The sequence below is a fragment of the Apodemus sylvaticus genome, chromosome 11 (genome assembly GCF_947179515.1).
Source record: "Apodemus sylvaticus chromosome 11, mApoSyl1.1, whole genome shotgun sequence".
Taxonomy (NCBI): domain Eukaryota; kingdom Metazoa; phylum Chordata; class Mammalia; order Rodentia; family Muridae; genus Apodemus; species Apodemus sylvaticus.
The window spans coordinates 84179529-84207087 of NC_067482.1; the positions used below are offsets into that span (position 1 = coordinate 84179529).

General features: G+C 40.3%; 1 protein-coding gene across 1 annotated transcript in view; it reads left to right on the plus strand.

The window, feature by feature from the left end:
* Window positions 1-27559, plus strand: part of Abca13 (ATP binding cassette subfamily A member 13) — a 450643-nt gene that overhangs the window by 18399 nt on the left and 404685 nt on the right. The window contains exons 2-3 of the mRNA XM_052199718.1: window positions 10035-10128; window positions 15018-15141. Coding sequence (XP_052055678.1) covers window positions 10035-10128; window positions 15018-15141 — 218 coding nt within the window. The remainder of the gene's footprint in view (window positions 1-10034; window positions 10129-15017; window positions 15142-27559) is intronic.

The window sequence follows — 27559 nt, forward strand, 5'->3', positions numbered from 1 at the left end:
TTGTAGTAGGATCTAATGATATTTGAATGTCCACATTTTCTGTTGTTATGTCTCCCTTTTCATTTCTGATTTTATTAATTTGGGTAGTGCTTCTGTGCTCTAAGGTTAGTCTGGCTAAGGGTTTATCTATCTTGTTGATTTTCTCAAAGAACCAGCTCCTGTTTTTGTTGATTCTTTTTATAGTTCTTTTTGTTTCTATTTGGCTGTTTTCCACCCTGAGTTTATTTCCTGCTGTCTACTTCTCTTGGGTGCATTTTCTTCTTTTTCTAGAGCTTTCAGGTGTGTTGTCAAGCTGCTAGTATAAGTTCTCTCTATTTTCTTTTTGGAGGCACTTAGAGCTATGAGTTTTCCTTAGTACTGCTTTCATTGTACCCCATAAATTTTGGTTTGATGTGTCCTCGTTTTCATAATTCCAAAAAGTCTTTAATTTCTTTCTTTATTTCTTCCTTGACTAAGCTATCATTGAGTAGAGCATTGTTCAATGTCCATGTGGATGTGTGTTTTCTGTTGTTTTAGTTTGAACTTAAGATCAGCCTTAGGCCTTGGTGATCTGATATGGTGCATGGAATTAGGCATGCAGTTTTTTTACTGATGACATGATATCATTGCTGTGAATTTTATGGACTTAGGGTCATTTTGAATCTCCTCCAGTTTTTGCATCAGAGATGTTCAGTTTGTTCACTCATTTTATAATCTATGAAGCAGGGGCTCCATCTACATTGTTCATTGTCTCTCCAGTTTGTAAAATGGTGCCTGACGTGATACATGCTTTCTACTAAACAAGCAAATGAGTCTGTTAATTTTTTTTTTATTTTTAGTAGACTTTCTAAATAACACAGATGGTGTTTTAATAGGACTTAAATTTTCCTTTTGTTGTTTTAGGAATGTATGGCTAAAGACACCAATATAATACATTCTGTTTCCTTCCACACATTCTTGTTTTTCCCATTTTCTCTCATTTAGTTTCATATCCTGCATGGGGGAGGACATCCCCCATATTTGTCTCCTAATTTAGCTCTCAGGAAGACCAACCATATGTCACAGTTGCTGAATATCAGGTTCTCCCATTGATCTGTCTGCTCTTTTTCTCCTCCTCTTCCTCTTTCTCCTCCTCTTCTTCCTCCTCCTTTTCTTCCTCTTCTTCCTTCTCCTCTTCCTCCTTTACCTCCTCCTTCTCCTTCTTTTTTAATATGTCAGATTTTCAGATCTTTATGGCTCTATTCCTGGGTGATCTATGCCTGTCCAAGGCAGTTTGCATCTTGTTAATGAACAATACATAGTTTTCATTATTATTACTCTGTAGAAGGCTTTGACATGTTAGAAGACAAATTCTTCTCACCTATTGATGTAATGATCTTGAATATTTTTGGTCTTTATTATACTAAATGCTTCTGAGCAACCGCTCACTAAATATATTGATAGGTAAACCTAAACAAACATACTTGTTGGGGTCCATTTGACTCCTAGGTAATTCTGTTGTGTGGAGCTACGGTTTGCATTGAACTCAGAGGTCAGGGCAGAAACAGCATCTTCATGACTATGACCTTTATACACATTAGCGATGTTCATTTGTAACTTATTTAAATATTCTGGTATCTTTTAATAAAATTAAATATTATATAAAATTGCACATATTTTACTTTTTTAAAATTTTGTTTTGCTCCTTAGCTGTTCTATACTTTTGCGGATAATTAAATCTCATTTAAAATGCATTTTCTTATTGACTCTTGCTGGAGGTATACACAATTTTTGTAAAGCATGCTACATAGAATCTTCTGTCAAAGTGAATTTGGAACTGTTGTTCCCTATTTTTGGTCTGTGTTCTGCATAAGACTATGAAGTATACACATACATGCTTAGTCTTCACTGTAAGTTGCTGAGGCTTTTCATGTTGATGGTTTTTATTGTAGTGGTCCTCTCAGTGTCTTAAGCCTTGGTTGTGTGGTGTTCTGTGACTCATTTACTCTTCATCTGTGGTGTACTTTTCATCTTTAAATAGTACCTGCCTGTATCTTTGAAAGAAAAGCCTGAAATACCTGCCTCTCAAATAGTTTAATCCCAGCATTGTTTGGAATCCGAGCACAGGATATGAAAGCTGTTTTAGTGTGTTCTCAGTGGGATAACCTGCTTTGTTTATCTTACAATTCTCTTTTCTTGTGTTCTAGAGATGTAATTTCCCTGCAGCACTATTCTAAAACAACTAACCTCTCCTAGCAGTCCAAAAAGATATAACTGCAGTTTAGTGTCTTGCTGTTGATGAGCTGAGTGGTTGGTGACTCTAGTTACTCTGTTGATGACTGTCTTTCTTGATCTCTTGGGAACTTTTTTCCTCTTTCTCTCCTCTCTGAGAATGTGCGTATATGTGTATGTGTGTGAGTCTGTGTGGGTATCCATATGGGTCTGTTTGGGTTTAACATGTGCATGTGGTATGCATGTGTCTGTGTGCGTGTAGTATATATGCATGTGTGTAAATGTTTCTCAGTTAGGGTTTCTATTACTGTGATAAAACACCATGACCAAAGTGACTTGGGGGGTGGGGGAAGGATTTATTTCATTTTACACTTCCAGGTTACTTTATTGAGGTTAAGTCAGGGAATAACTCAAGGTAAAAACCTGTAAGCAGGAACTGAAACAGAAGCCACAAAGAAATACTGCTTTACTGACTTGTTCCTCATGGTTTTTCTCAGTCTTTTTGCTTATACGACTCAGGGCCACATAGCCAGGATGGCACCACCCATAGTTGGCTGAACTCTTCTGCATCAACCATTAATCAAAAAAAAAAAAAAAAAAAAAGACCCAAAAAACAAAAACAAAAACACGAAAGAAACAGAAAACAAAACAAAACAAACAAACAAACAAACCAAAAAAAAAAAAAAACCCACTTGACTGATAGAATTGAACTATAGGCCAATGTTATGGAAGCATTTCTTCAACTGAGAGTTCCTCTTCCCAAATAACTGTACTTTGGGTCACATTGATGCAAAATCCCAACATGAACAACATGTGTGGGTGTAGATGTATATGTGGTATCTATGTATGTACACATGTATAGGTGGTGTGTGTATGTGTTAGTATGGTATGTACAAAAGTCTCCTCCCACACTGTCTCAAAGTATGTCTATATTCTTTGGACTGTGTGGGTTTGGAGTATTGAATTTCTATTATATCTAGATTTACATATTTTAGCTGTTTGACAAAATACTTTGACATAATTTTTAAAATATCACAATTTCTGCTTTTTCTCTTGAGGGGATTTTGTATTTGGGGGTGGGGACTGGGACCTCAGTAGCGATGCTCAGCTGGTTCCAGCCAGCAGCACTGAAAGTAGAAATGATATCACAAGGTTATAAGTTGTTGTCATTCTCATGCTGGCTGTGTGTCACTGTCATGGTTTCACTCCTCAGTGCTCTTGCTCCCTAAATTAATTGTGTTCTCTAGTCCCTGAGAACACAACACACATGTCTGTTTGTTTTCATTCCAGGACAATTTTAGCTAAGTACTGAATATATTTTTATATAATATATATGGTTTTAAAATCCATACGTACTCTCTCTTTGGGCATTGTAGACATTGGATCAGCAAGATTGCCTAGTGAGTAAAGACACTGTCACCATTCCAAATGATCTGAGTTTGAGTCCCAAAGCCTATATAATAGAAGGAGAGAACAGAATCCTGCAAGTTCTCCTTTGATCTCTACATGTATGACTTGGCATGTACACACTCCACAATCAATAAGTCAATCAATCAATCAATCAATCAATCAAACAGAAATACTGTGGGTATTGATACACTGGAATTTATATGAAATATTTGGAGGATATGTTCAAGGTTGGCTTATGCCCAACCTTTCACACTGATCTTTCCTTGTCTAAACCCTGCAGTTTTCTTCTTTTATTTCTTCCCTTGTTTTTAATGGATAGTCTGAAGTTTACTAGCCGCAGCTCAAGAATGACTAATTTTCCAAAGGACAACACAATTTTTTTTTTTTTAATCTTTAGATGAAGTCTTCTATAGCTTTGGCTATTTTGGGGTTCCATTTTAAAAATTGTTTTCCTCAGAGATGCTAATTTTTTATACTGCAGATTCTTTGCTTTTTTTTCTGTTTGAAAAGTTTTGCCTTTAAAATACTTCATAAGATCACTATTGTTAACTCCAACTGTACGTGATCAAGGATTCATGTGTAACTAGTGTCTATTGTTATAGTTGTTGTTGTGATTTTTAAATCTGTGCAGTTTCTTTTGTTCTCTTTGTTGAGCCTGGTAAACTGATTCTCTAAAGACTGTGACTCACACTTTGACAGCATAGTGAGTTTATTCTTGACTCTTCAGTGATCTTCTTTTCTAAATAATTTTATTTTTATTTTTTTTTTTATTTTTTGTAACAGGAAGTGCACTGGAGATAATGGTGGAGTTGAAGAGGGAGCTCATCTGAGATAGATGAAAGAAAATCTTTATTACATTAATTGGGCTCTATGTTCTCTTGTGAATTTTTCTTGCTAAATATTTTCTACTATGCTCACTCCGTTCATTTTGGGGGAAATTTCCGGCCTTTTGAGACTAATCATTTTGTAGGTTTTATTTATTATTATTATTATTATTATTATTATTATTATTATTACTTTTATTATTATTAATGGGATCAGGCAAAGACAAGTTTCCCCCTGTTTCTACTAACTCAGGGGTTCTCAATCTTTTTAATGCTGTGATACTTTAATACAGTCTCTCATGTTGTGGTGACCCCCAACCACAAAATTATTTCATTGCTATTTCATCATTAATTTTGCCACATTTATGACTTTCTTGTAATGTAAATATCTGATATGTCACATATCTGATATGCGACTCCCCAAGGAGTCATGACCTACAAGTTGAGAACCACTGCTCTCACTTTTCTTTTCTACCCTCCTCATTTTGTCTGAAGGAAGAAACTCTCACCATACTTTTTATCCAGATTCTCTATGTATGTTCAGACTGTTGGAGTCTCCTGAATTCTTCCCTATTAGAGCTTTGCTGAAAGCTAAAGGAGAAATCTCTATTTGTGCTTGGGATCAGATGTGACAGGAGAATAAAACTGGGACCCCTACACCCATGAAGGTCACAGAGAAGGGCTCTGAAAGTCAGAGGGGACTCTTCACTTTCTTCTGGTGGGAACGGCCTCCTGGGACTTGGCTAAAGGAGCGGCTGGCTTTGCAGTTGCCTGGAGAGTTGACCCCTGCTTTTTCCAGCATTGATAGGTTCAAAGGATGATTGATTATTTTTCTTGAGAGCAGAGCCTGTGGCTTTTGGACACTGATGGGCTTCTTCACTTAGAGCAGATCATAGTGATTTGAAGTGAGAGCCATGGCCTGGAGGGTGAGCAGTCTTCTTACATGACAGGAGACATGCCCATTAGCAGGAATATGATTAAAAATGCCGAGCGAGTTTCTGGGCTAATGACATATGAGAAGAAAATCATGAAAATGTGAGGAGAAGGAGAGACTTTGCCCCCTGCCAAGAAACAGCCTCATGAAAGGACCCAATTCACAGGTGCACAGAGATGCAGCAGAATTTAGCCTCTCTGTGGATGCTTTCCTCTGGGGATAATTTCAGATTCAGAACAGTAGAAAGTTCTTCCTAGTTGCACTTTTCAAAAGGGCAGTTGAACAGCTTGTAAATGAAAAATTCCCAGAAGTAGTATTCTTTTAGGTTTAATTGGATTTCCTTTTGAATTTCAAAATCTTCAAAGGGTCTTCTTGAAGGGATGTGGAATTATAATACTTGCAGCGATTTTCATTTGCAACTATGAATTTGCCATTTGTTTAAGTCTACATTGATGGTATTTGTGGTCTTGTTGGCAGAGTTTATTTGGTTAAATTCCTTAAATTTCATTTTCTTTGCATCTAGGAAAGACAGTAAAGATACTAATTTTTTAATTGATGAGTTGCTTGTATGAAAGATTTAAATAATCTTTAGTCAGGAAACCAACAGTTCAGGGCTAGTCTCAAACACATAATGAGTGTGAGGCAAGTCTGGCCTATCTGAGATCCTACCTCAAACAAAAAGCAAAACAAAAATGGCAAATGAAATAGAAAATATCAGGACCACCCAAGACTAAGAGAGGGTCACATTCTTTAATCAAAAACCAGAAAATGATTTTTTTTTTACATGGTAGTTAAAAATGACCTAATAGAGAAATTGGAATCTGGAAGAACAGAGAATTAGTAGGTAAGTAATTGTTGGGTGCTTTAAAATACTCTTTCATTCTAGTCATGCAAACAAATTACTTTTACATATCAACTTAATAAAATTATGACTGAAGTGAAAAGCTGGGGCTGGAGCTATAGTTCAGGAGTGAAGTGATTGTCTACCACGTAAGAGGCTCTGGGTGGGATCCCGAACACTACCAGAAAACAACAAAATGTAAGGGAGTTAATCCTGCCTGCTGTAGGGATGAGGTGGGGCAGAGTGAGGATCAGGCACGGTTTTGTCTACCCAGTCTCAAACCCAGGATCAAATTCAAGTGGACCTTTCCTCATGGTTTGCTCTCTCGCAAGTCACCCAGAGATCTAAGAAAGCCATGGCAGCTTGGTCACCAAGAAGAAAGTCAGGCATATTTCTGTAAGTAGGTGACTGGTTAAATAATCTGATATTAGAGGGATGATTATTATTTTTTAAAAAGATCTTTCAATGATGGTATGAAAAATTGTCTCTGAAAGCTTTATACTTATGTAATATACATATATGTGTTTATTTATGTGAATTAAGAAACTCAAGGTCATTGACCATTTGAGACAATAATTATGTTCCTGTTTACTTTTGAAATTTTATACCTATTCATGTATTTATTTATTTATAATATCAGCTACCACTTTGCTTTATTAGTCTATTGATTTTGAATGTTTTTCTTTTTAATGTTGTTTGTAAAAGCTAGCCACATGCAGACAAGAGAGAGATGCCCTCCCCCCACCTCTAACCCTTGACATCTATGGTAGGCTGAAGAGTTGGCCCTGGGGTCATGAGAGTGGGTGAATTTGCCATGTGCCTTGCCAGCTATCAACCCTTGGGAGAGTGGGTCCTGCACCTTGCGTGAACAGCAGGGTAGAGCTGACTCTGGTTGTGAGTGGGGGACTGGGGTGTTGCTGGTGAGCTAGTGCAGAGGGCATGAGAACTGCCAGAGAACTCTCAGGTCCATATCCAGGGCTTTGAATTGGCCCACCTCAATATCTACTCCATCAATGAACTGCTGGAGCAAATGAAGGGACCAATCCAAAGACGCATTGCAATAAACATTTGCAAGCAAGGAAGTATGGAAAAGGGTTGTGTATACTGTGTGACACACCCTGCTACACTGAAGCTTACATGAGATTTTTTTTCTTTGTTATTGAGGATGTTGCAAGGGTGGGGGTGGGGAAGGGGAAGATGAGTAGTGGGATTGAGGTGCATGATGGGAAATTCACAAAGAACTAAAAATTGTTTTACTGATACATGCAGTGATCGGAACGATACTATGAATTGCAGCCTCTTAAGTCTTTTTTTGGCGACCTGTTTTAATAGCAAGGATCAGCAAGGGTTAGTATCCATTAGTACATACTGTTAGTAACTGGTACACATTAATGGCTTCATGCTAACTCTTCCAAACAGGCGCCTTTCCCCCTTTGATCATGTTCACAGTCCAGCAGGCTCCTCCTGCCAGTGCTCTGTTTCTTTCTCTCTCTGTTAGCTTTAAATGCTTCAGCCCGAGGCTCGCCTGTACAGCCCTCTTTCTCTTTATGTGAACAGGAGCTACTGAGTTACAACAGGGCTGTCAGAAGCTTTCTGTTCTCGACTTCCTGGCTCAAGGAATCCTTCCTTGGAATCTATTTCAAAGGATTGTTTCATTTCTGCAATTACACTGGGAACCAGACATACTTCTACCCGCGCTCCCCTTGCCCGTTTAAGGAAGCACTCACCTGGGTGCATAGAGATTTGTTCTCTGCCTGCCGCCAACAAGCATGTGGTGTGAGGGAGATGGCAATGGCAGGCTGAGAAATAAAGAATCCAAAGAGACCAGAATTCATTTTCAGCTCAAGTATTAGAATTTGGAATCTGAAACTGTAAGACACCATCTTCAGTGTCTGACTAGAGACTTTAGCTTGCTGAGTTTTAGGAAGTTGTTGTGTGAACATATCCACTGCCTTACCCAGGTTGTATATTAGAGAAGCAAGAAGGACTGAAATCAATAAGGATTATTCATAATAACATTGGCTTAAAGATTTTATCTCTTTCTCATACCAGTCCCTTATTCCACTGTTAGTTCATTTCTCTCAATTTTGAAAGATTAGAGCTGTGTATAGCTCAGTGGTAACACATTTGCCCAGCATGCATGAGGACCTGAGGATCTGGGTTCAAGTTCTGTACTGCAAAGATAGTTCAGCTTTCATTTTCCTGCAGTCCTCTGGGCAGCTCTTTAAAGTGTCCAAAGATTTGACGATAGTAACCTTAGGTTGAGGAGTTTATTCCAGTTTACCCAAAGCAATTCACAGAACTGGTTATTTAAGACAAAAGTCTCTGCTCTTTAGAAGCATGGGCCTGTGGCCTGTGGATATTCACTTGGTTGAGTATTATGTAACCAGCAAAGTGAGAGTTGGGATTCTTGGATGGGGCCAGGGAATGTGGTTGAAGATGTGAGAAAAACGAACAGGAGTTTATTTGTTCAGGAAATGTAGGTGAACATTTTAGTTCTTTAACTTCTTTAGTGACACTTCTGAAATTTAAAACAGTCTTGGAAATGGAAAGAAACAAAATCCAGGAAAGGTGAGAAAGATGGGGAGGGGACATCATGGATTGGGATCTGAAGGAACTGAGCGAGGACTTCTCTCAGTCCCAATGGAGCCTGGATCCTGGGGCTTCTCTTAGCCTCCAACTGAGCCTCCTGGAGAAAAAGATTTGAGATCAGGCTAAGCCAGGCCTTCAGTTACTTTGTGTTATGTGCAAGTAGCTTCCTGGGCCCTGCCCTGCCCTGTGGAGTAAAATGTAGACATAGGATGACTACATCTTGCCAGAGGCGAAGAGAACATCTGTCAGTTGCCACCCACAGGGCACAGTCTGATAAATAACTGTTTCTCAACACAGAAAGGTGCCACACTATAAATTTGTCAGAGAAAAATCAATGTTGGAAGAACATAGGTAGATCATAATAAAACTGTCTCAGGAAAACCAGGCCTGAGAACTTCTTGGATGTTCCAGACCAAGAAAAGGGTGAAACTTCCTCTCCTGAACTCTGTAAAGAGGAGGGCACATAAGCCATGCCAGCCTCACCAATCTGTGAAGTCCGACTCCCCAGTGTTTGAGTCAATAGACCCACGGGCAGAGAACTCCCAACTGTTCTAGTATCTCCAGCATGCTTCAGTCCCCAATGTTCATGTGTCCTTGGGTGGTCCTCAGCCTGTCTATTGGTTCATCTGTCCAGACCCAGTCTTGCCTCTCCCTTCTACAGCCTCCAATACCTGCATCATCCTGTACCTTGTGGCTCAGTTCTGTCTCTGTCATCTGCCCCAAAGGGAACAGCTGCATTGAGGACCTCAGGCACACACCCCCGCCTCATTCCTTATGCTAGTCCCCATGGGGACTTTCCCCATCCCTATCAGAGTCTATCTTAAGCTTCTTTGAAATTCTTTGGACTTGGTTGGGACTCTTCTATAGTCATTCTGTAGTACACACAGAGATATATTTACTACATGATGTGTAATGTGTGATCCAATATTACTTTTGGTAATTTAGATAGGAATAAGTGAACTGTGCTTGTCTTGGCCAGCTACCAAGGAGGGTGGGATTTTTTTTTTTTTTTTTTGGCACATTGTTGTCAGTGAAACCATTGTACCTTGTGAATTTGTTGTTATTCAGTACGTTTTGATACTGTGTTCATCTATGTTTCTGACAAGCATGCTCACAACCCAGATAGGGGCAACACTGACTTTCTATGAAAGTAGCCTGACCCGGCTTCCCACCACCCTTCAAATGGTGGAACTATTATAGTCCCTAGACACACGTTCATCATTTTGTCTTTTATATTTTCCAGGTTCTCTCCTTGGCTGAGTTCTTCTGGCCATGCATCCTGTTCATGATTCTGACAGTGCTTCGCTTTCAAGAACCTCCCAGACACAGAGACAGTTGTAAGTTTCATGTTTTTTTTAAATTATTTTATTTATTTACATTCTAGTCATTGCCTCCCTAGTCCTCCCACCCTCACAGTTCCTCTTCCCATTTCTCCTTCTCCTTGCCTCTGAGAGGTTGCTTCCCCCCACATCAGCTTCTCCATTCCCTAGGGCCTTAAGTCTCTCAAGGATAAAGTGCAGCTTCCCTCACTGAGGCCAGACCAGGCAGACCTCTACTACAGTATATGCCAGGGGCCTCAGCCCAGCTTGTGTATGCTCCTGGTTGGTGGCTTAGTTTCTCAGAGCTCCCTGGGGTTGAGACTGTTGGTCTTCCCATGGGGTTGTTCTTCCTTTCAGTTTCTTCAATCCTTCCCCTAATTCAACCCTAGGATTCGCCAGCTTTGGTCCAATGCTTGGGTATAAGTATCTGCTTCTTAGTCAGCTGCTGCTGGTAGGGCCTCTCAGAACAGCTATGCCAAGTTCCTGTCTGTAAGCATGTCATAACATCAGGAACAGTGTCAGGTCTTGGTGCCCTGCCCCCCAACCCATGGGATGGATCGCAAGTTGGACCAGTCATTGGACCTCTGATATTTCAGTCTCTTCTCCAGTTTTGTCTCTGCAGTTCTTTTAGACAGGAACAAATCTGGATCAAGAATTTTGACTGTGGTTTAGTAACCCTGTCCCTCCACTTGAGGCCCTGTGTATCTACTGGAACTCTTCGAGTTCCCTTTCCCCAATCTTGGACATTTTGCCTAGGGTCACACCCAATCAGTCCTGAGAGTGTCCCACTTCCCGGGTCTCTGGTTTAAATACAATATAATAATCACTTTTCCATGGGAAGCTGGTAAATTACAAATGTCCAAAGTAAACCAACCTCGCTTTCTCTGTTCTTTATTGATGCTGAATTCTCAGTGGCTAGATGACTAAGGGTTCTATTAAGACAACAGTGGTATATTTAAGGAATGTGCCAGGAAGAGGCAACTCAGGTTTCTTTATTGCTTAGGAATGACATTCATAGATGTTTGCTCAATAGACTTATCCTTTCATGCAAGCTGAAAGGATCTATCTGGGCTTAGATGGATAAACCTTTATTCATTTAGGAAGAGCTAGAAGCAGAGGTAGAGGAGACACCTTTTGTTTTAACAGGGCATGATAGTGATGAGGATGATGGAGGGAGAGACTGTGATGAAGGATATTCACTAATAAACTTACAATATGTCCATTTTCCCAGAAGCATGGCCAGTCAGGGCATTTTGTCTGTTGGATTTCACAGTCTAGATGCCATACCACTTGAGAAATGGTTACACTTTTTTATGTCACTTAAAATGTGTGGTTTGTTTAACTTTACCAGCTTTCCATGGAAAAGTGATTATTAAATGTTTATCTGCAATAGCTTGTCAGTAATATTTAGGTTTTGCATATTGAAAAGGCAACGGGTCTAATGACTCCTTTGTGCTTATGAGGATAGCATTGGGTATTATAGAAAGTATGAAGCTAGGGTATGGTAATTTCAGTTATGAAAAGCTGAAGATCTTTTTCAGCGTTTTTAATTTTTAATATTTTACATATTCATTCAACAAATATGTATCTGGGATTTTTTATTCCCTCAAAGAACATTCTAGCAGAATGGCCTATTAAAATGAAATATGACACAGTGAGAAAAGTATCATACAGGGCTCCATATAAGAACAAGTGCACTTGAGGTTGGAGATCTCAAACTCCAGCTCACCAAACACCCACTGGGGTGGCCTTTATTCTGGGTGCATTCCCGAGGAGTACTGCACAACCGTCTAACCTTGTGTCTTGTGTTTGCTAAGAATCTCACTTTCCCTTAAGCATCAAACACATTTACTTTTTCAATTATCCATTCCCTCATCATTGTTTGTTTATTCATTAAGTCATCAAATATTTAGTGAATGTCTTCTGTGTGAAAAACATTGTGCTAAATTCTCAGCGTAGTGGGACTTCAAGTTAGGATGAAGGGGATCATTCCCCAGACCCAAAGTAGATATCAGGGGGAAAGCTGTTCCCTGGGTTTTATGAATGATCTATGAGCCACAGCACATGGATCATGAGCTTATCAGTTGTCTACCATTGTTTTTATCCCCATGCCTCCTATTCACTGAGCAAAAAAAGAGCAGATAGGGTTGGGGCATGTTTCACCAGAATTTTATTGATTAAGATGTTGCCTCATTATAGGACTACTTTTCCTGAAAGATTTCCCCTTCCTTTCTCCCTTCCTTCCTTCCTCTCTCATTCTCCTTCCTTTCTTCTTTTTATTCTTCCTCCCTCCCTCCCTTCCTTCCTCCCTTCCTTCCCTCCCTCCCTTCCTTCCTCCCTTTCTCCCTCCCTCCCTCCCTCCCTCCCTTTCTCCCTTCCTCCCTTCCTTCCTTCCTTCCTTCCTTCCTTCCTTCCTTCCTTCCTTCCTTCCTTCCTTCCTTCCTTCCTTCTTTCCTTCCTTCCTTCTTTCCTTGTTTCTCTTTTTGCCCTCCTCCCATGCCTCCTTCCTCTTCCTCGTTTTAGTTGTCTTCTTCCCCTCCTCCTTCTCTTCCTTCTTCTCTTTCTCATCTTTCTTCTTTTTCCTCTCCTTCTGAGATTTGGTCTGTTTATGTAGCCCTAGTTGCCCTGAAACTCACTATGTAGATCAGGTTGGCCTTAAATTCCAGAGATCTGCCTGCTTCTGTTTCCTTAGTGAAGGATTAAAAGTGTTTACCACCATGCCAGATTCCTGAAAAGTTTTGATATTGTTTGATATAGTAAAGCATTTTGTTCTATTAGACATTTAGAAATTTTGTGTAGATGTTTAAGAATACAAGTTGGCTTCTGTCTGAAAGCTTTTACCCAAACTTCAAAACATTTATTTTGTATTTCTGACTCATGGTTGACTTAGAGAGGGCTATGCCAAGAGGCTTGGCTATGGAACAGAAGAGTGACTACTACATGTGGAGGGAAGATAAATATAGCGAGAGTTACATCATTTCTTGGGGAGGGAGTGCAAAGTATAAAAGGGTTTTATATTTCCTGAATAATTCCTCAGATAAGTTTTAGGTTAATATCAGGGTAAATAACATAACATTATGGGGTGTAAATTTGTAGAAAAGATATCCTGTTGTGTCTTTGCATGACTTGAGTCCTGTAACCATGAGTAGGGGCCCCAAGGGGTGAAGAAATCTTATACACAGATGCAGCAAATTTGGAATTAAGTTGTTTGGGTTCTCCAAGGGAGAAGCCATATCACCCTCAAAGTACAGCATTTCGTTATATGCAGGTGAGTAGGGATATAGGTTATTACATACAGCTGATCAGAAGGCAGGGTTATTATATACAGCCAAATGATGGAGACAGGTTTATTACATACAGATAAATAAGGAGGTGTGGTTATTATATACACCTGAACAAGGAGGCAGGTTTAGCTAATCTCAATAGGAAGAGGGTCTGTAGGGAAGTAGTCTTTGTGTCATAAATCTCCAGAGGAAAAGCTATGGTGGACTCTTTCTAGATCCACACACAAATCAGAAGGTTTTGCCATCTGAGCTTCACCTAGGGAAGAAGGTGTTGCTACTTCCATGGAGCTAAGTCACTGGGGTCCTTGACATGGCTGCATCTATGTGAAGCAATACACATTCATTTAGGACATTATTTGCTTCCTACATTACCCTCTTCCTTATTTCGTAGATGTTCAGGGTAAATCGTCATGCTTAGTGCAGGAGTGTTTCCCTGCAGCGCTTGACACTAGAACACAAGAAGGATCCTACCAGCTGCCATGCCCAACAAAAGCAAAAGGAATGCCTTAGCAAGCTTAGGATTGAAGGCTCCAGCTAGGTAAGAATAATTTTTGCAGTATCAGCAGGAGAAATAACCTGGTCATAAGCCTTTTTACTTTTCTAGGATGTGCCAATGAAATTAGGCCACATCCATGCTATCATTATTGTAGGTCCAAACACCAGGAGGTGGGTCTCAATTATTTCTCAATTATATCTACTCATGCATCCATAATGTGACATGTTAAATCTTGTCTAGATTTGGCTATAACCTGTGCTGAATAGATGAATGGATGGAGCCCAGAGGTATTCTAGGTGGTTAGAAAAATGCCCATAAAAATGGAGGAACTCATCAGTATATACAGTTATGGGAGGATACCACCAAGACACAGGATGAAACTCAGTCATGAACTCACCCATCTTTTTTTTCTTAGTATCTATTTTTTCAAGTTACCAAATTAATTTCCTCTTTCCTCCAAAACCAAGGGCACACTTCCATAATACAACCCAAGAACCAATGAAGTCTCCACCCCATTCCATGGTTTCATTAAATATCCAAACCACCAACATAAAACTACCTATTTCTCAATTTCACTTGTTTCAAGAATCTCTCTGTAAATATCAACACATAACAGATATCTTTAGATTCTGTTAACATATAACTACCTCACTGTAGATTCTATTAACATGGAACTGCCTATCTCTAGATTCTTCTCATTAAGATATAACTGCCTATGTTGAAATGTCCTTCCTTTAATTCCTTTATTTGTTCTGTTACCCTTAATTCTTTCTTTATTTTGTTAGTGTGCTTCTCATGAGAGCATTGCCCCTTTTTCTAATCCATGAGAGTTTCCCATAGCCAGTGTCTACTTTTCATGACCCTGTTTCTGCACTAACTTCTGTGTCCTGCATGGCTCCAGGACTGACCTAACTGGGACAGCAAGGGAATAAAGAAAGAACAACTACATGGACACAGAAAAGTTGGGTTCTGGTGTGCTGGGCTCCTGGATGGAGATCACCTGCCCCAGACAGAAGCTCAGCATGTTTATTATATATGGTTGGACAGGGAGCCAGGGTTATTGTATACAGTACCCAACTTTGGACAATAGTTGTCAGAACTAATTCTCTCCTTGCGTTTATGACCAGGTTACTTGCAAGCCCGGGATCTGCCCAGCCGGGGTGTTCTTCCTTTTGTTCAAGGACTTCTTTGTAACACTGGCTCAAGTTGTAGAAACATCAGCTTTGAGAGTTCCATGGATCACCATTTTCGGTATGAGAAATACAAACATCCTTTTCAGAATTCCTAGCATAGTTTTATAAGCTGCCCTTTCTCCCCAAAGTCCCCAATTGCTACAATGCTTTTTATGCATGCTTAGTAATCTAGGATGTGTTAAAATAAAGGCTAGAATTCAGAGTTAAAAACAAATGTGTTATTGCTCAGATTCACATAATAATCACTCCTACTGATGTCCACTGTGTTTTGAGACTCATGTTAAATGTTAAATGTTGATGAGAAAATATTATCTGCACTTAATTATTTCCTGTAGTAGTTAAGCTAAAACTTCAAAATTACTTGCTGAGTCAGCTTTTCATTTGAGTGTATTTGGAAAATGACTGGTTTGGGGACCACCTGCTAGGGGTTCTTGTACTGTGCTACAAGCTGAGCAAAATCTTGTATTAGGTTGTTGTCAGACGAAAGAACCACGGGGCACTGCTTTCCTTTCTGCATTACTCTTCATTAGATACTCAATGGCTTTACTGGCCTCTTGGACTCTTACAATGCTGAGCTATGGCAACACAGCCTATGGCCTTATTTTGTATTGCTAATCAAGAGACAAAGCAGGGGTTGGTTTAAGTGAAAAGATTCAAAATTAAGGGGTTTAACTTGGAGAATCCACAAGGATGTGGAAACTTTTCTCAGCTGGAATAAAGAATGGAAGAATGACTGGTTGGTAATCATGTTTTGAATGATCAGGTTGCATGATGGGAATTTGTGTTTATGCTTGTTGTAATTAAACAACTAACGATTTTAAACAAAGTGAATGTTAAAACTGAAGCCTTAGATTTTTAAATTTCATGTGCATGCATTGCCTGAATTTATTGCCTGAATACATATGTACTATGCATATGTCTGATATGAAAAGAGGCTGGAAGAGGGTGTTGGATCTCCTGGAACCGGAGTTACAGATGACTGTGAGCCACCGTGTAGGTTCTGGGAACCAGACCCAAGTCTTCTGAAAGAATAACAAATGCTCTTAACTGCTGAGGCAATTTTTTTTTCAACTCCATCATTCTACTTTAAACAGAATGCTTCTAGATAATTTTAGACACAATGGGTACAATAATTATGAAGTGGTGCTGTTTATATAACAAAATATCCTAAACTGGATAGCTTTGCAAAAACATATAAGGAGTACCCACTGATATCCCATAATTCTGGCTGCCAGGGAGCTCAGTACTGAAGTGCCAGTGTTAGGTAAGGATATGTTGCTCACATGAAATCCTTTCTACTTGTGTCATCAAATGGTGGAAGGTGCAAGGGATGCCTCTGATCCTGGTTACAAAGTCTCCTCCCTCATGACCAATTCTCTTCCCTATCTCCTAGTTTCATCTTAGGAGCTGGGTATCAACATGAAGTTATGGGGCAAAGATGCAAATATTGAGACTATTTTAGGTGCTTCCTTTTCTGAGATAGGTGTACAAAAATAGAGGTGACCTTTTGAAGTCATATAAATAATAATCCTGAAATGCCCCATGATCTCATCTCCCTCTCACACATGTGCAGAGTAAAATAATGAAGATCCACGACTCCCAGGGAAGCCCGAGGGACTGAGAGTTACCATCACCCTCATTTCTGGTCTCCTTTGGTGTCCTGCTCTGAATAGAAAGTCAAGATAAAGTGGAATTAGAAACAATATATTTTTGTAGACAAACAAATGATATGGTCTGGTTCTAGTAACTTCTGATTTGGTAGTTCAATGAAAAACTTATGTTCTCTGTGACCGGAGCATATCTCCCATTTGCTTAATTATGGTGAATACTAAGGACAAAATACAGAAGGTTGTGACACAATCAGGACACAGACTCTGTCTCTCTGTCTTTCTTCTCTGTCTCTCTCTGTCTCTTTCTCTCTCTCCCTCGCCCTCTGCCCCTCCTCCCCCCCCCCCCCCCCCCGTATGTGTATGTCATGATGTATACAGGTGTCAAAGGAAAGTCTCTGGCAGCTGATTCTCTTCTACTGTGTGGGAACCAGGGATTGAGGCCAGGTCATCAGGCCTGGCAGCAAATGGCTTGACCTCTGAGCTATCTCACCAGATCTTGTTTTGTTTATGCTGAGATGGGGTCTTGATATGCAGCCCATGCTGGACTCCAGATCATGATTGCCCTGCTTCACAGTAAATGCTAAGACTATAGGTACATTCCACGATGCCTAGGCATAAAACATTTTTGTTTTATTTTATTTTTAAATTAGCTTGAAACATAACAGGCTTCCTTTTGGCATTTTCATGCACTATTATTTTGGATTGACCTTCCTCCATTCCCCAGTATCCTTTGTCTCCCCATCCCCATTTAAACTTCCCCACCATCCTGAATTCCCCTTTCTACTTCAACTTTAAGAGTGTTTTATCATCCTCCTGGCCCTCTTCCTAAGGACTCTTCCCTACCTCTGTGGGACCTTTTATCTCTTGGCATCTCTCTGCAACCACTCCTATATAAGACCCAGACATTTAAAAATAGAAACATATAAAGGAGATGTGATGCTTGTCTTTCAGAGCTTAAGTTACCACCTTTAATATATTTTCCAGATCAATGTATCTTCCTACAAATTTCATAACTTAATATTTCTTTATGAGTGAATGAAATTCCATACTGTATATGGCCTGTTTTCCTTACCCACTTATCTGTTTATGGACATCTAAGATTATTCCATCTTCTTGATATTTTAAATTGAGTATCAATAAACAGAAATACAGTGTGCTTTGAGACTATATTTAGGAGGTTTTATTTTGAGAAAATTCTACACTTATTTCCACAATGGCCACGCCAATCTACACTCTACCAACAATGACTGAGAATTCTTTTTACCCCACAGTAGTCAACATGGTTGTCTTTTTATTTTAATGCTAATTTTTCTGATTTGGTGAGAGGAAAACTCAAAGTAATTCTGGTTAGAGTTTTCTAATGGCTAAGGATTGGAAACTTTGAAACAACATTCATTAGCTGTTTATGTTTCTTCTTTTATTCCTTATCAGGTCCTATGCTCACCCTGTGGGCTGTCTGCTTTCTTGGTTCTTTGTGTATTTCTAGAAAATAATCCTCAGTCAGATGGCAAAGATTTTATCCCATTCTGCGAGCTGCCTCTTCAGTCAATTGACAGGTTCTTTTTGAGTCACAGCAGTCTTAATTTTATGCAAACCCATTTGTTGTTTGTCTTTGTCCCTGAGCAACTGCGATCCTATGAGGAAGTCTTTATCTGTATGTATGATGCATGTTTTCAAGTGCTTTCCCTAGTTTTGTCCATACGAGTTTCAGAGTTCTAAGTATCAAGTGTTTTGTTTATTTAGAAGTGTGTGTGTGTGTGTGTGTGTTTGTGTGGTTGTGCATGAACACCTGTATTCAGGGTACAACATGAGAATATACTTTCAGTCTCTACATGTAATATTCAATTTTCCCTGCAACATTTCTTATAGAGCATGATGACTTTTCTCCAATGAGTATTTTTGGCCTCATTGTCTAAAATTGGGTGTCTGTAGCTACCTGGGTTTATGCTTGAATGTTCTTGTTCTATTCATCAAAATACCAGTTTTTGTGCCATCAGTATGCTGTTTTTTTTATACTACAGCTTTGTAAAGTAACTTGAAATATGGCGTTTTATGCCTTATTTATTTTATTATTTTTTTGAGGATTGTTATGGCTATCTGAGGCCTTTTGTGCTTCCAGATTAATTTTAAGTTTTTTTTCTATTTCTATGATGAATAGCATTAAAATTTTGATGGTGATCATTTTGAATCTATTGGTAGATTGAATCTTTTGGTAGGATGGCCATTTTCAAAATATCTAATCCATGACTGTAAGAGATTTCCCACTTTCTAATGCCTTCTTTAACTTCTTCTGAGAGTGTATTAAAGTTTTCATTGTAGATGTCTTTTACTTTCTTGGTTAGGGTAAGTGCAAGGTGTTTTTTAAGGCATTTGAAAATGGCTTTGTTTCCCTTATTTTTTCTTTGTATCTTTGTCATTATTACATAGAAATTCTGCTAACTTTAGTATGTTAATTTTTTAGCTGGCAACTTTGTTGCAAGTGTTTATCAGCAGGAACAGTGTATGTGGTCTTTTAGGGAATTTCATTGTTGTACTTTTTTTTAAAAAGCCAAGGATATGTTTTATAGAGCACAGTATGGCAAGATGGGAGGGGTGCCCCAGTGGGTACCAGTCATGGGACCAGTGTATTATAGAGTAGAGTATATTTGGGGACATGGGAAAGGGAGTTAAGAAAGGAGTTGAGGCAGAGAAAAGGGAGAGAGAGTGAGAGAGGAGGGAGGGAGGGAGGGAGAGAGAGAGAGAGAGAGAGAGAGAGAGAGAGAGGAGAGAGAGAAAAGAGGCTGCCAGGGAATACATGGAGAAAGGGGCGGGGAGAGGGAGAAAGGGTTCAGGGAGAGTGAAGGGCATCATCAGAGAGGCAGAGAGAGAAAAGGAGCAGAGGGGCTAAATAGTCTCTGTTATAGCAAGCCAGGCCCACCTGGTAACTGTTGGGCAGAGCCTAGAAGGAATGCCAACTTGTATCATTTGCAAATAAGCATTCCTTGGTTCTACCCTTTCCGATCTGTGTCCCTTTGATTTGCTTCTTGCTCTAGCCAAGACTTGGAGTACTATATTGAGTAAGAGTGGAGAAAGTTGAAAGGCATTTTTAGGTCCTGAATTTAGAGGAAATGCTTTCATGTATGTATGGGGTTGGATGTATGTGGTGTGTGTGTGTGTGTGTGTGTGTGTGTGTGTATGCTGCTATACACAGATATCACTACTTAAATTGACCCCAGCTGTGGCTGTGGCGGTCCTCGCTACCTGCCCCAATGTTCTAGGTTCTTGAATGAAACATGCACACACACACACACACAGTCTTATATTTTAATATACTTTAAACAGTTCAATGGCTGGGCCACTTCCAAACTCCATGTGCCTAACACACTCCCCTCCAATATTCATCTCGGTTGTCCCGGACCCAGGCCTGCAGCCCTCTCTGGCTGAGTTCCGCAGCACCTGCGTCACACTGTCACACTTATGTTCTCTTTCCAGCACTTCTCAGTGGTGTCTACTCCTTTCCTGGCATGGCAGCTATATCCCTTCCTGTTCCTTCCTCAGTTCCTGGCCCAGGAAACCTGAAGTCCTGACTCTGTCTCCCTGCCCAGCCATTGAATATTGAAGTGTGTTCCTTCTTTTTACAGTTTCTTCAGGACTTTAATCATGAAGAGATAGTGGATTTTATCAAAAGCCTTTTATATATTAAGATCATGAGATTTTTGAGTATCTGTGATTGGGTACATTATTGATTTACATGTATTGAACTGGTATCTATAAAATAAGGCCAACTTGATCATGATGAATGAGCTTTGATATATTTTTGAAATTGGTTTGCAATTTGTTTTGTTGAAAAATTTCATCATCTATGTTTATCTAGGAAACTGGCCAATAATTTTTTTTTGTTGTGTTTTTATTTAGTTTTGATAATCAGGATAAAACTACCTTACTGTGAGAGTGGCAGTATTCTTTTCTTTTCTTTTTTAATTTTATGCACTACTTGGAGAAGTATTAATGTTGTTCTGGTAGACTTTTTCCCCCCCAAGATTATTTATTTATTTATTTATTTACTTACATTTTTTTTTTTGTCTGTGTGCTCCTCCATTTTAGCACCCACACTCTAGTTCACAGAAACTTGGGGATTATAAAGTCAACATTGTGTTTGTCTCACATTCTCGAAACCATAGTCTGTTGCAAACATCTTCAGCATTACTAGGCTTTTAAGAATTGAGACTAAAATGTTTTTGGTATTGAGGAGGGCCAACTTGGAGGTGTGGGAAATGTGAGATGAAAACAGAAAGAACAGCTTATGTGGTGAGGGCTGAACAGCTGCTGGGAAGCCAGTTCTAAGGGGAGCCTCGCTGGCTCTGCCAGGATGTTTTCATGTTTCAAGTATGAATTCTGCTGAAGTCAAATTAAAAAAATGACAGAAAAACAAAAAACAAAAAACAAAAACAAACCCAAACCCCCAAACCAAACAAAAAAAACTGAACCAAACTAAGCCAAATAAAAATTAACAGCAAAAGAAAGCCAAACTATAGCAACAAAACCCTTAGCAACTCCCTTCTGGCTGCCTTGGTTTGCAAATACCTGAAAACTCGTTTTCATTTCAAAGCTAGTTAGATATCACCTTGGTTAATTTGCTGCATGGGTGGCCAGGCTCTTTCTAATCACCTGAGGGAGGCTTACCTTGGGCAGAACCTCTAGGTCCTTGCTGACTTGGGAGTGTGATTAGGAAAATCAGCTTCCTCATTCCTGGCTTTGTAGGGAGCTTGCTTCTGCTTCAGTAAGAGGATTTCAGAGCAAAACCACAGTCATTAGTGACAGCAGATTATTCCCACAGAGTATTATTTTTTTTGGGGGGGGGATTGCTCCCTCCTAGTTCAAGATAAAGTGAATAAAGCAAATTTGAAATGTTTTATGATACCTATATACTCTGTACATCTGATTCTTCCCAGCACTGCTGTTCAGAGGTTGAAGTCAGCCAGTCGCTGAAGCCATGTCCTTGTCTTGCAGAGTTCAGTCCTTGCAGCCGTCTAGTGGCCATGGAGAACTGGGGGGCTGGAAATGAAAAAGAACGTGGTGAGCGACAAAAGTTCTGATCAAGGCTCAAAGTTTAATATTCAGCACCGTGTTTATATAGGGAGAGCCCACAGACCCATCCTTTGTTTCTGCTGGATTATGTTGTAAAGCAAGCCCAGTGGGCAGTCTATGCCTGTAGGAAATTGCTGGTGCCCCAAGGCTGACGTTAAGGCCCAACAGTGGCAAGCACTTAAGGTCTATTTAGTCTGCTTAAGACTGGGGGAAGGGCACAAGTCCTCAGCACTAACATCACTTGGGAAGGATAGAAGTTTGTAACTTCATCTCCATGGGATCCAACTCCCACTTCTGGCCTCTGCAGGTGCCTGTACTAATATGTGTGTGTGTGTGTGTGTGTGTGTGTGTGTGTGTACACCCCTACCGCTGCATAGACATGTAATCTTAAAAATAGAAATATTAAAAAGTTTCATTTATTTTAATTATTCATATGCTATGACCATCACTGTTTGTTTTTCCAGTTTAAAGTATTTCTAACCTCTACATTTTCATTCTCCCTCTGCTGCTTTCTCTGCTGCTGTCTGTTCTGTCTTGTCTCTCAAAGTTTGTTCTGTCTGCTTTTTAAGATGTTCTGATGGGCCAGGACCCAGCTTTCGTCAGGACTAGCTGAATTTTTGCTTCATCCAAAGCAGTCTTCATAGGTTAGAGTGGAATTATAACATGAAATCAGCCCCACCCTCCTAAACTTGCTTATGGCCGTGGCATTTTATCCCAGCAATGGAAGGTAGAAGTTAGTAGCATATTTGTGGGGTATTTCTGTGATAAACCTGACTATGTTTTGGGGGGTGTACTGGCTGGTTTCGTGTGTCAACTTGACACAAGCTGGAGTTATCACAGAGAAAGGAGCCTCCCTTGAGGAAATGCTTCCACAAGATCCAGCTGTGAGGCATTTTCTCAATTTGAGATCAAGAGGGAAGGACCCAGCCCACTGTGGGTGGTACCATCCCTGGGCTTGTAGTCCTGGGTTCTATAAGAAAGCACGCTGAGCAAGCCAGGGGAAGTAACTCAGTAAGCAGCACCTCTCCATGGCCTCTGCATCAGCTTCTGCCTCCAATTTCCTGTCCTGTGTGAGTTCCTGTCCTGACTTCCTTTGATGATGAACAGCAATGTGGAAGTGTAAGCTGAATAAACTCTTTCCTCCCTGATTTGCTTCTTGGTCATGATGTCTTGTGCAGGAATAGAAACCCTGACTAAAAGAAGCTGATACTGGGAGTTGGGTATTCCTGTTACAGCCTGACCATGTTTTGGGGATGATTGTGGAAGGACTTTGGAACTTTGAGCTAGAAGAGTCATTGGGATGTTAAGAGCTCTGTGGGATGTTCTGCAGGAGCTTGGAAGATAACGCTGCGAACAGTACAAATGATAGAGGCCTGGCTTTGGAAATTTCAGAGGGAAGATTAAATACTAGTACCAGTTGCTATTTTGATTGTAAAGCTTCTGTGGTTTTGGTTAGCTGGGGCTGAAGAATCAGCTGTGATTAATAAGGTACCAGAACTACTAAAGTGAAACTTTTGCATTACTCGAGACAATTGGTACTGGTTAACCCTTTGGTTATTAACAAGGGTTATCAATCTAGCAGTGATGAGGAAGAGACCAACATCACTAAGGTGAAATCTTCTGGGAAGTGTTTCCTGAGAGCACAGAGAAGCTGTGTTCCAGAGGCAGCCATGGTGTACCTTGTGCTGGTAGCCAACTTGGTAATGTATAAGAGTCACCCAGGTGCTACTGGTTTTGAAACATGAATGGATAGCAGCTGATGCTTGGCACTGTGAGAGGCCAGCAGAGGCCATTGGTGAAAGTGTAGCCTCAGAGGCAGTTGAAGGCCACTTACAACTCAAAGTCTCTTAACTGTGGGCTCTACTAAATACTTTCTTTAAAAGGGAATCATATCAGGGCACAGTCACAATCAAAAGCAAAATCAAGATAAACCCTTTCCTCCCCAATTTTCTTCTTGGGCATGATCTTTTATGGAGGAATACAAACCCTGACTAAGACAGGGTGTTTGATCTGGAGAATCCATTGAGTGCTATGAGTTTAATGAGCCATTGTGAGAACTTAGATGATAATGCTGAGCACAGGTACAGCCAGTAGAGGCCTGGGTTACAAAGTTTCAGAGGGAGGCAAATGGCTGTTACCATGGCTGTTTACCTATTTTGTCTTAAGAGACTGTGGTGTCCTTTCAGCTAGAGATGAATAACTGAGAGGTATAAGAACTACTAAAAAGAAACCTTGTTTTGCTAGGACATTTGAAATCTTCTGGGAAGTGTTTCCTCGGAGTTAGCACACCTAAGATATATTCTGGAGGTGGCTACATTTCTATCTCATGTAGGCTATCAAACTTGGCAGTGTAATAGGTGTTAAGGGAATTGAAGGCATGGATGGGTCATGCTGTCATGCCTCAGCCTGACTTTTGACACCACGAGAGGCCACTGGTGAATGCAGAGCCTCAACAGTAGTGAACAACCCAGGATTGAAGGGGTCATGGAGAGAACTTGAGGCTTGACCCGATGTGGCAGGGTCTGAGTCCTTGACACACAGGGGAGGCTATAGGTGAAGATGTAGCCCACCTGCAGAGGAGGCCTCAACATTTTGTAGATGCCAGTAGCATGGGACAGCTACCAATGACAATAGCAGGCATGGAAGGGAACCATCCTGAGCCTAGGAAACAAGTCGTCGTGTTAGTTATGAATGGTGTTCCAAGCCGTTGGAAGGAACTCAGAAGTTTCTGAATGAATCCCAGATGTCTGATGTTGAGCTTTACACTGTTGGTGTTGGTTTTGCTTTCATCTAATTACGACCACCGTGGCCTGGTTCTTCTTCCCTCCTGGAATAAGAATGTATTTAACTTATTCTGATCTTACTGGAGCCCACGGTTGAAAGACTTTGAAGTTTTAGGGAGATTTTGGATATTTTAGAGAGCTTTGGGTGTTTTCGAGATGCTTTGAACTTTGAAAGAGACTTCGGATGCTTTAAAGAAACAAAATTTCAAATTGTGTGTGTGTGTGTGCTTTAAAGACTGTGGGCCTTTTAAAAGTTGTACTGCTTTATTCTGCAATTTTAATGTTATCTTGCTGGATTGGGGTCAAAGAAGAAAGGCAGGGTTCTAATGGAGTACTGATGTGCTTGTGTGTCAAGATGACAAGGGACTAGTGGCTCTGTCTGGTTTTATGCCAACTTGACACAAGCTGGAGTAAACTGAGAAGAAACCATGATTGAGAAAAATGGCCCTGGTAAGGCTGTCCTGTCTTGATGTGTGTGTGTGTGTGTGTGTGTGTGTGTGTGTGTGTGTGTGAGTGAGGGGGCGTGCAGCTCACTGTTGGCTGTGCCACTCCTGGGCGAGTGATCCTGGACCTATAAGAACGCAGGCTGAGCAAGCCACAGGAGCAAGCTGTCGAGCAGTGTCCCTCAGCTTTTACTTTTGTTCCTGCCTCCATTTTCCTGCCCTGCCTGAGTTCTTGCCCCTCCTCAGTGATGGACTGTTACTTGGAAATGTGATACCAACTAAACCGCTTTCTTCCCCATGTGCCACAGTGTTTCAGCACGGCAATAGAAGCCTAAGACACACATTCTTCTGTTATACATTCCCTAAGTTTCTGTTGTCCTAAGTTGAACTGCTTGTACACCTGTGCCAATGACAAGGGACTTAAAACAATTAACATTCAGAAATATCCCTCAGGAGGATTTTTTTGGTATAATAGACCCTGTACAAGGAAAGGGAGAGACACCACAGTACTTCCTCTGTTCTGTTAGTCCACATGGAAGAATGGCCATCTGAACACCAGAAGACTCCCCTTCCCTAGCTCTGAGCTCAGCCTACATAGTCCCTGACATCAGGCCTGTGGCTTCCAGATGAGTGAGAAGAGACATTTGTGTTATTTCACACATCTGGTGCATAGTGCTTTATGACTGCAGCTATGTAATTTATGTTTTCAGACATTTGATTCTTTGATGCCTTTTCACATTGGAGTTAAGGTCCTCATCTGAAAACTTAAGTATTTGGTTTTTTTGGGGGGGGGGGATTTGTTTTTTTTTGAGACAGGGTTTCTCTGTATAGCCCTGGCTGTCCTGGAACTCACTCTGTAGATCAGGCTGGCTCGAACTCAAAAAATCCGCCTGCTTCTGCCTCCCAGAGTGCTGGGATTACAGGCGTGTGCCACCACCCCTGGCATGTTTGGGCTTTTATGGAAGCCATTTTTCTTAAATGCTTCTCTCTTTCTTGTGTAGAATAAACATCCTTATTTGTCTGATTGTGAAAAGGTTGGTCGAGGTGATGACAGCATGCAATTCTTTCTCTCCATCCACTGTCCTTTCTGACCTAGATGGAGGGCAATACCCTTAATGACAGTAGGTCAGGAAGTCTTTGAGCTAGTGTTTAAGTTCTCAGTTTTGTTCTTTTAAAAAGTAATTTTATGTTTCTAGGGCTTATGGACATCACACCAGTTTTCAAAACTTGCTTGTTGATTTCTACAAAGTGCATGCTAGGATTTTGATTGGTATGTTTTTACAAAAAAGATGAAATGACAAATAGAGATTTAATTCACAACACCATCTGAATAACTAATTTGAAGTATACAACCCAGTAGTTTTGACATATTAACAGTTGTAAATTATAGTTAACGTTGATCATCATAAACAATTTTTTCAATCACCCCTAAAAGAAAAACTCTGTGTCCATAGTATTCATGTCCCTCTCTCCTCAGTGTTGAATTTCCTCAGCCAACCTTCCTTCTCTGTAGATTTCAGTAGTGTGGACAGTTCCTTTTTGTGTGGTTTATTGTTGTATTAATATTCATGTTCATGTGTCTGAGTATGTGTTTGTGTGTATGTTTGTGTGTTGTATATATCTGTGTGTTCATATGTATAAGTGTACAGGTGTATATGTGTATGTATGTATATATGTATGTGTGTATGTACGTACATACACTGTGTGTTGACTATTCCAAGAGTGCTGATACCTAAAAACACATTAAGGAAATTAAGAGGAATGTTATCACCTTAATAAAATATACATTTATAGACCCCAGTAACCACAGACACACACATACACGTACACACACATACAGCTGCTCACAGACTTGTTTCCACTCATAGAATATAACTTTCTTCCTTTTCTTCCCTATCTGTCTTCTCAGGCAGCTTCAGATGCTTAGCTTGTCTGCCCTGTTGATTTCCCCTCAAACTCCACTGAAAGGTCCTTGTGGTTCCTCTTGGGTCCTCTTTGTTTTTTGCTGATTTTCTCCTGGACACTGATGCACCCTGATCCCTCACTTAAGTTCTGCCATACAGGGGCACATAGCTATCCTAGAAACAATAATAATTCAACAAGAAAATGTTCTGTATGTAAATTAATAAGTAAGCATTACTAAAAGTAATTATCATACTGTTCCTGCAGCCTGCCTACTTCTGCAAGCAGCATTGGTTGAGCTGTTACTACGGCTCTTCACCATTATTCTCTTAAGAAATAGGGGCTAGCTCAGCCTTACACCATCCCTGTTAAGTGGATACAGTGATCTCACTTGAAAGATGGGTTTTCCAACTGTGATAACACTTTCAAAAAGGTTTGAGTGCAAGGAATTTTATGGGTTTCTGGTTCCTCACTAGCAAACCCAGGCACTAGCCTGACCCAAGCTTTCCAGCCTGTCCACTGCTGGCAACCTCAGAGTCCCCACATGGAGAAACGCATCATAGCTGTCTCAGTGTGTCACATCTGGCTTCTTTGACAGTGATGCTTGGTGCCAGTGGAGGGCTGAGAAGTTGAGCCATTTCTTCAAGTGAATTTTCTGACACATCTTCTTC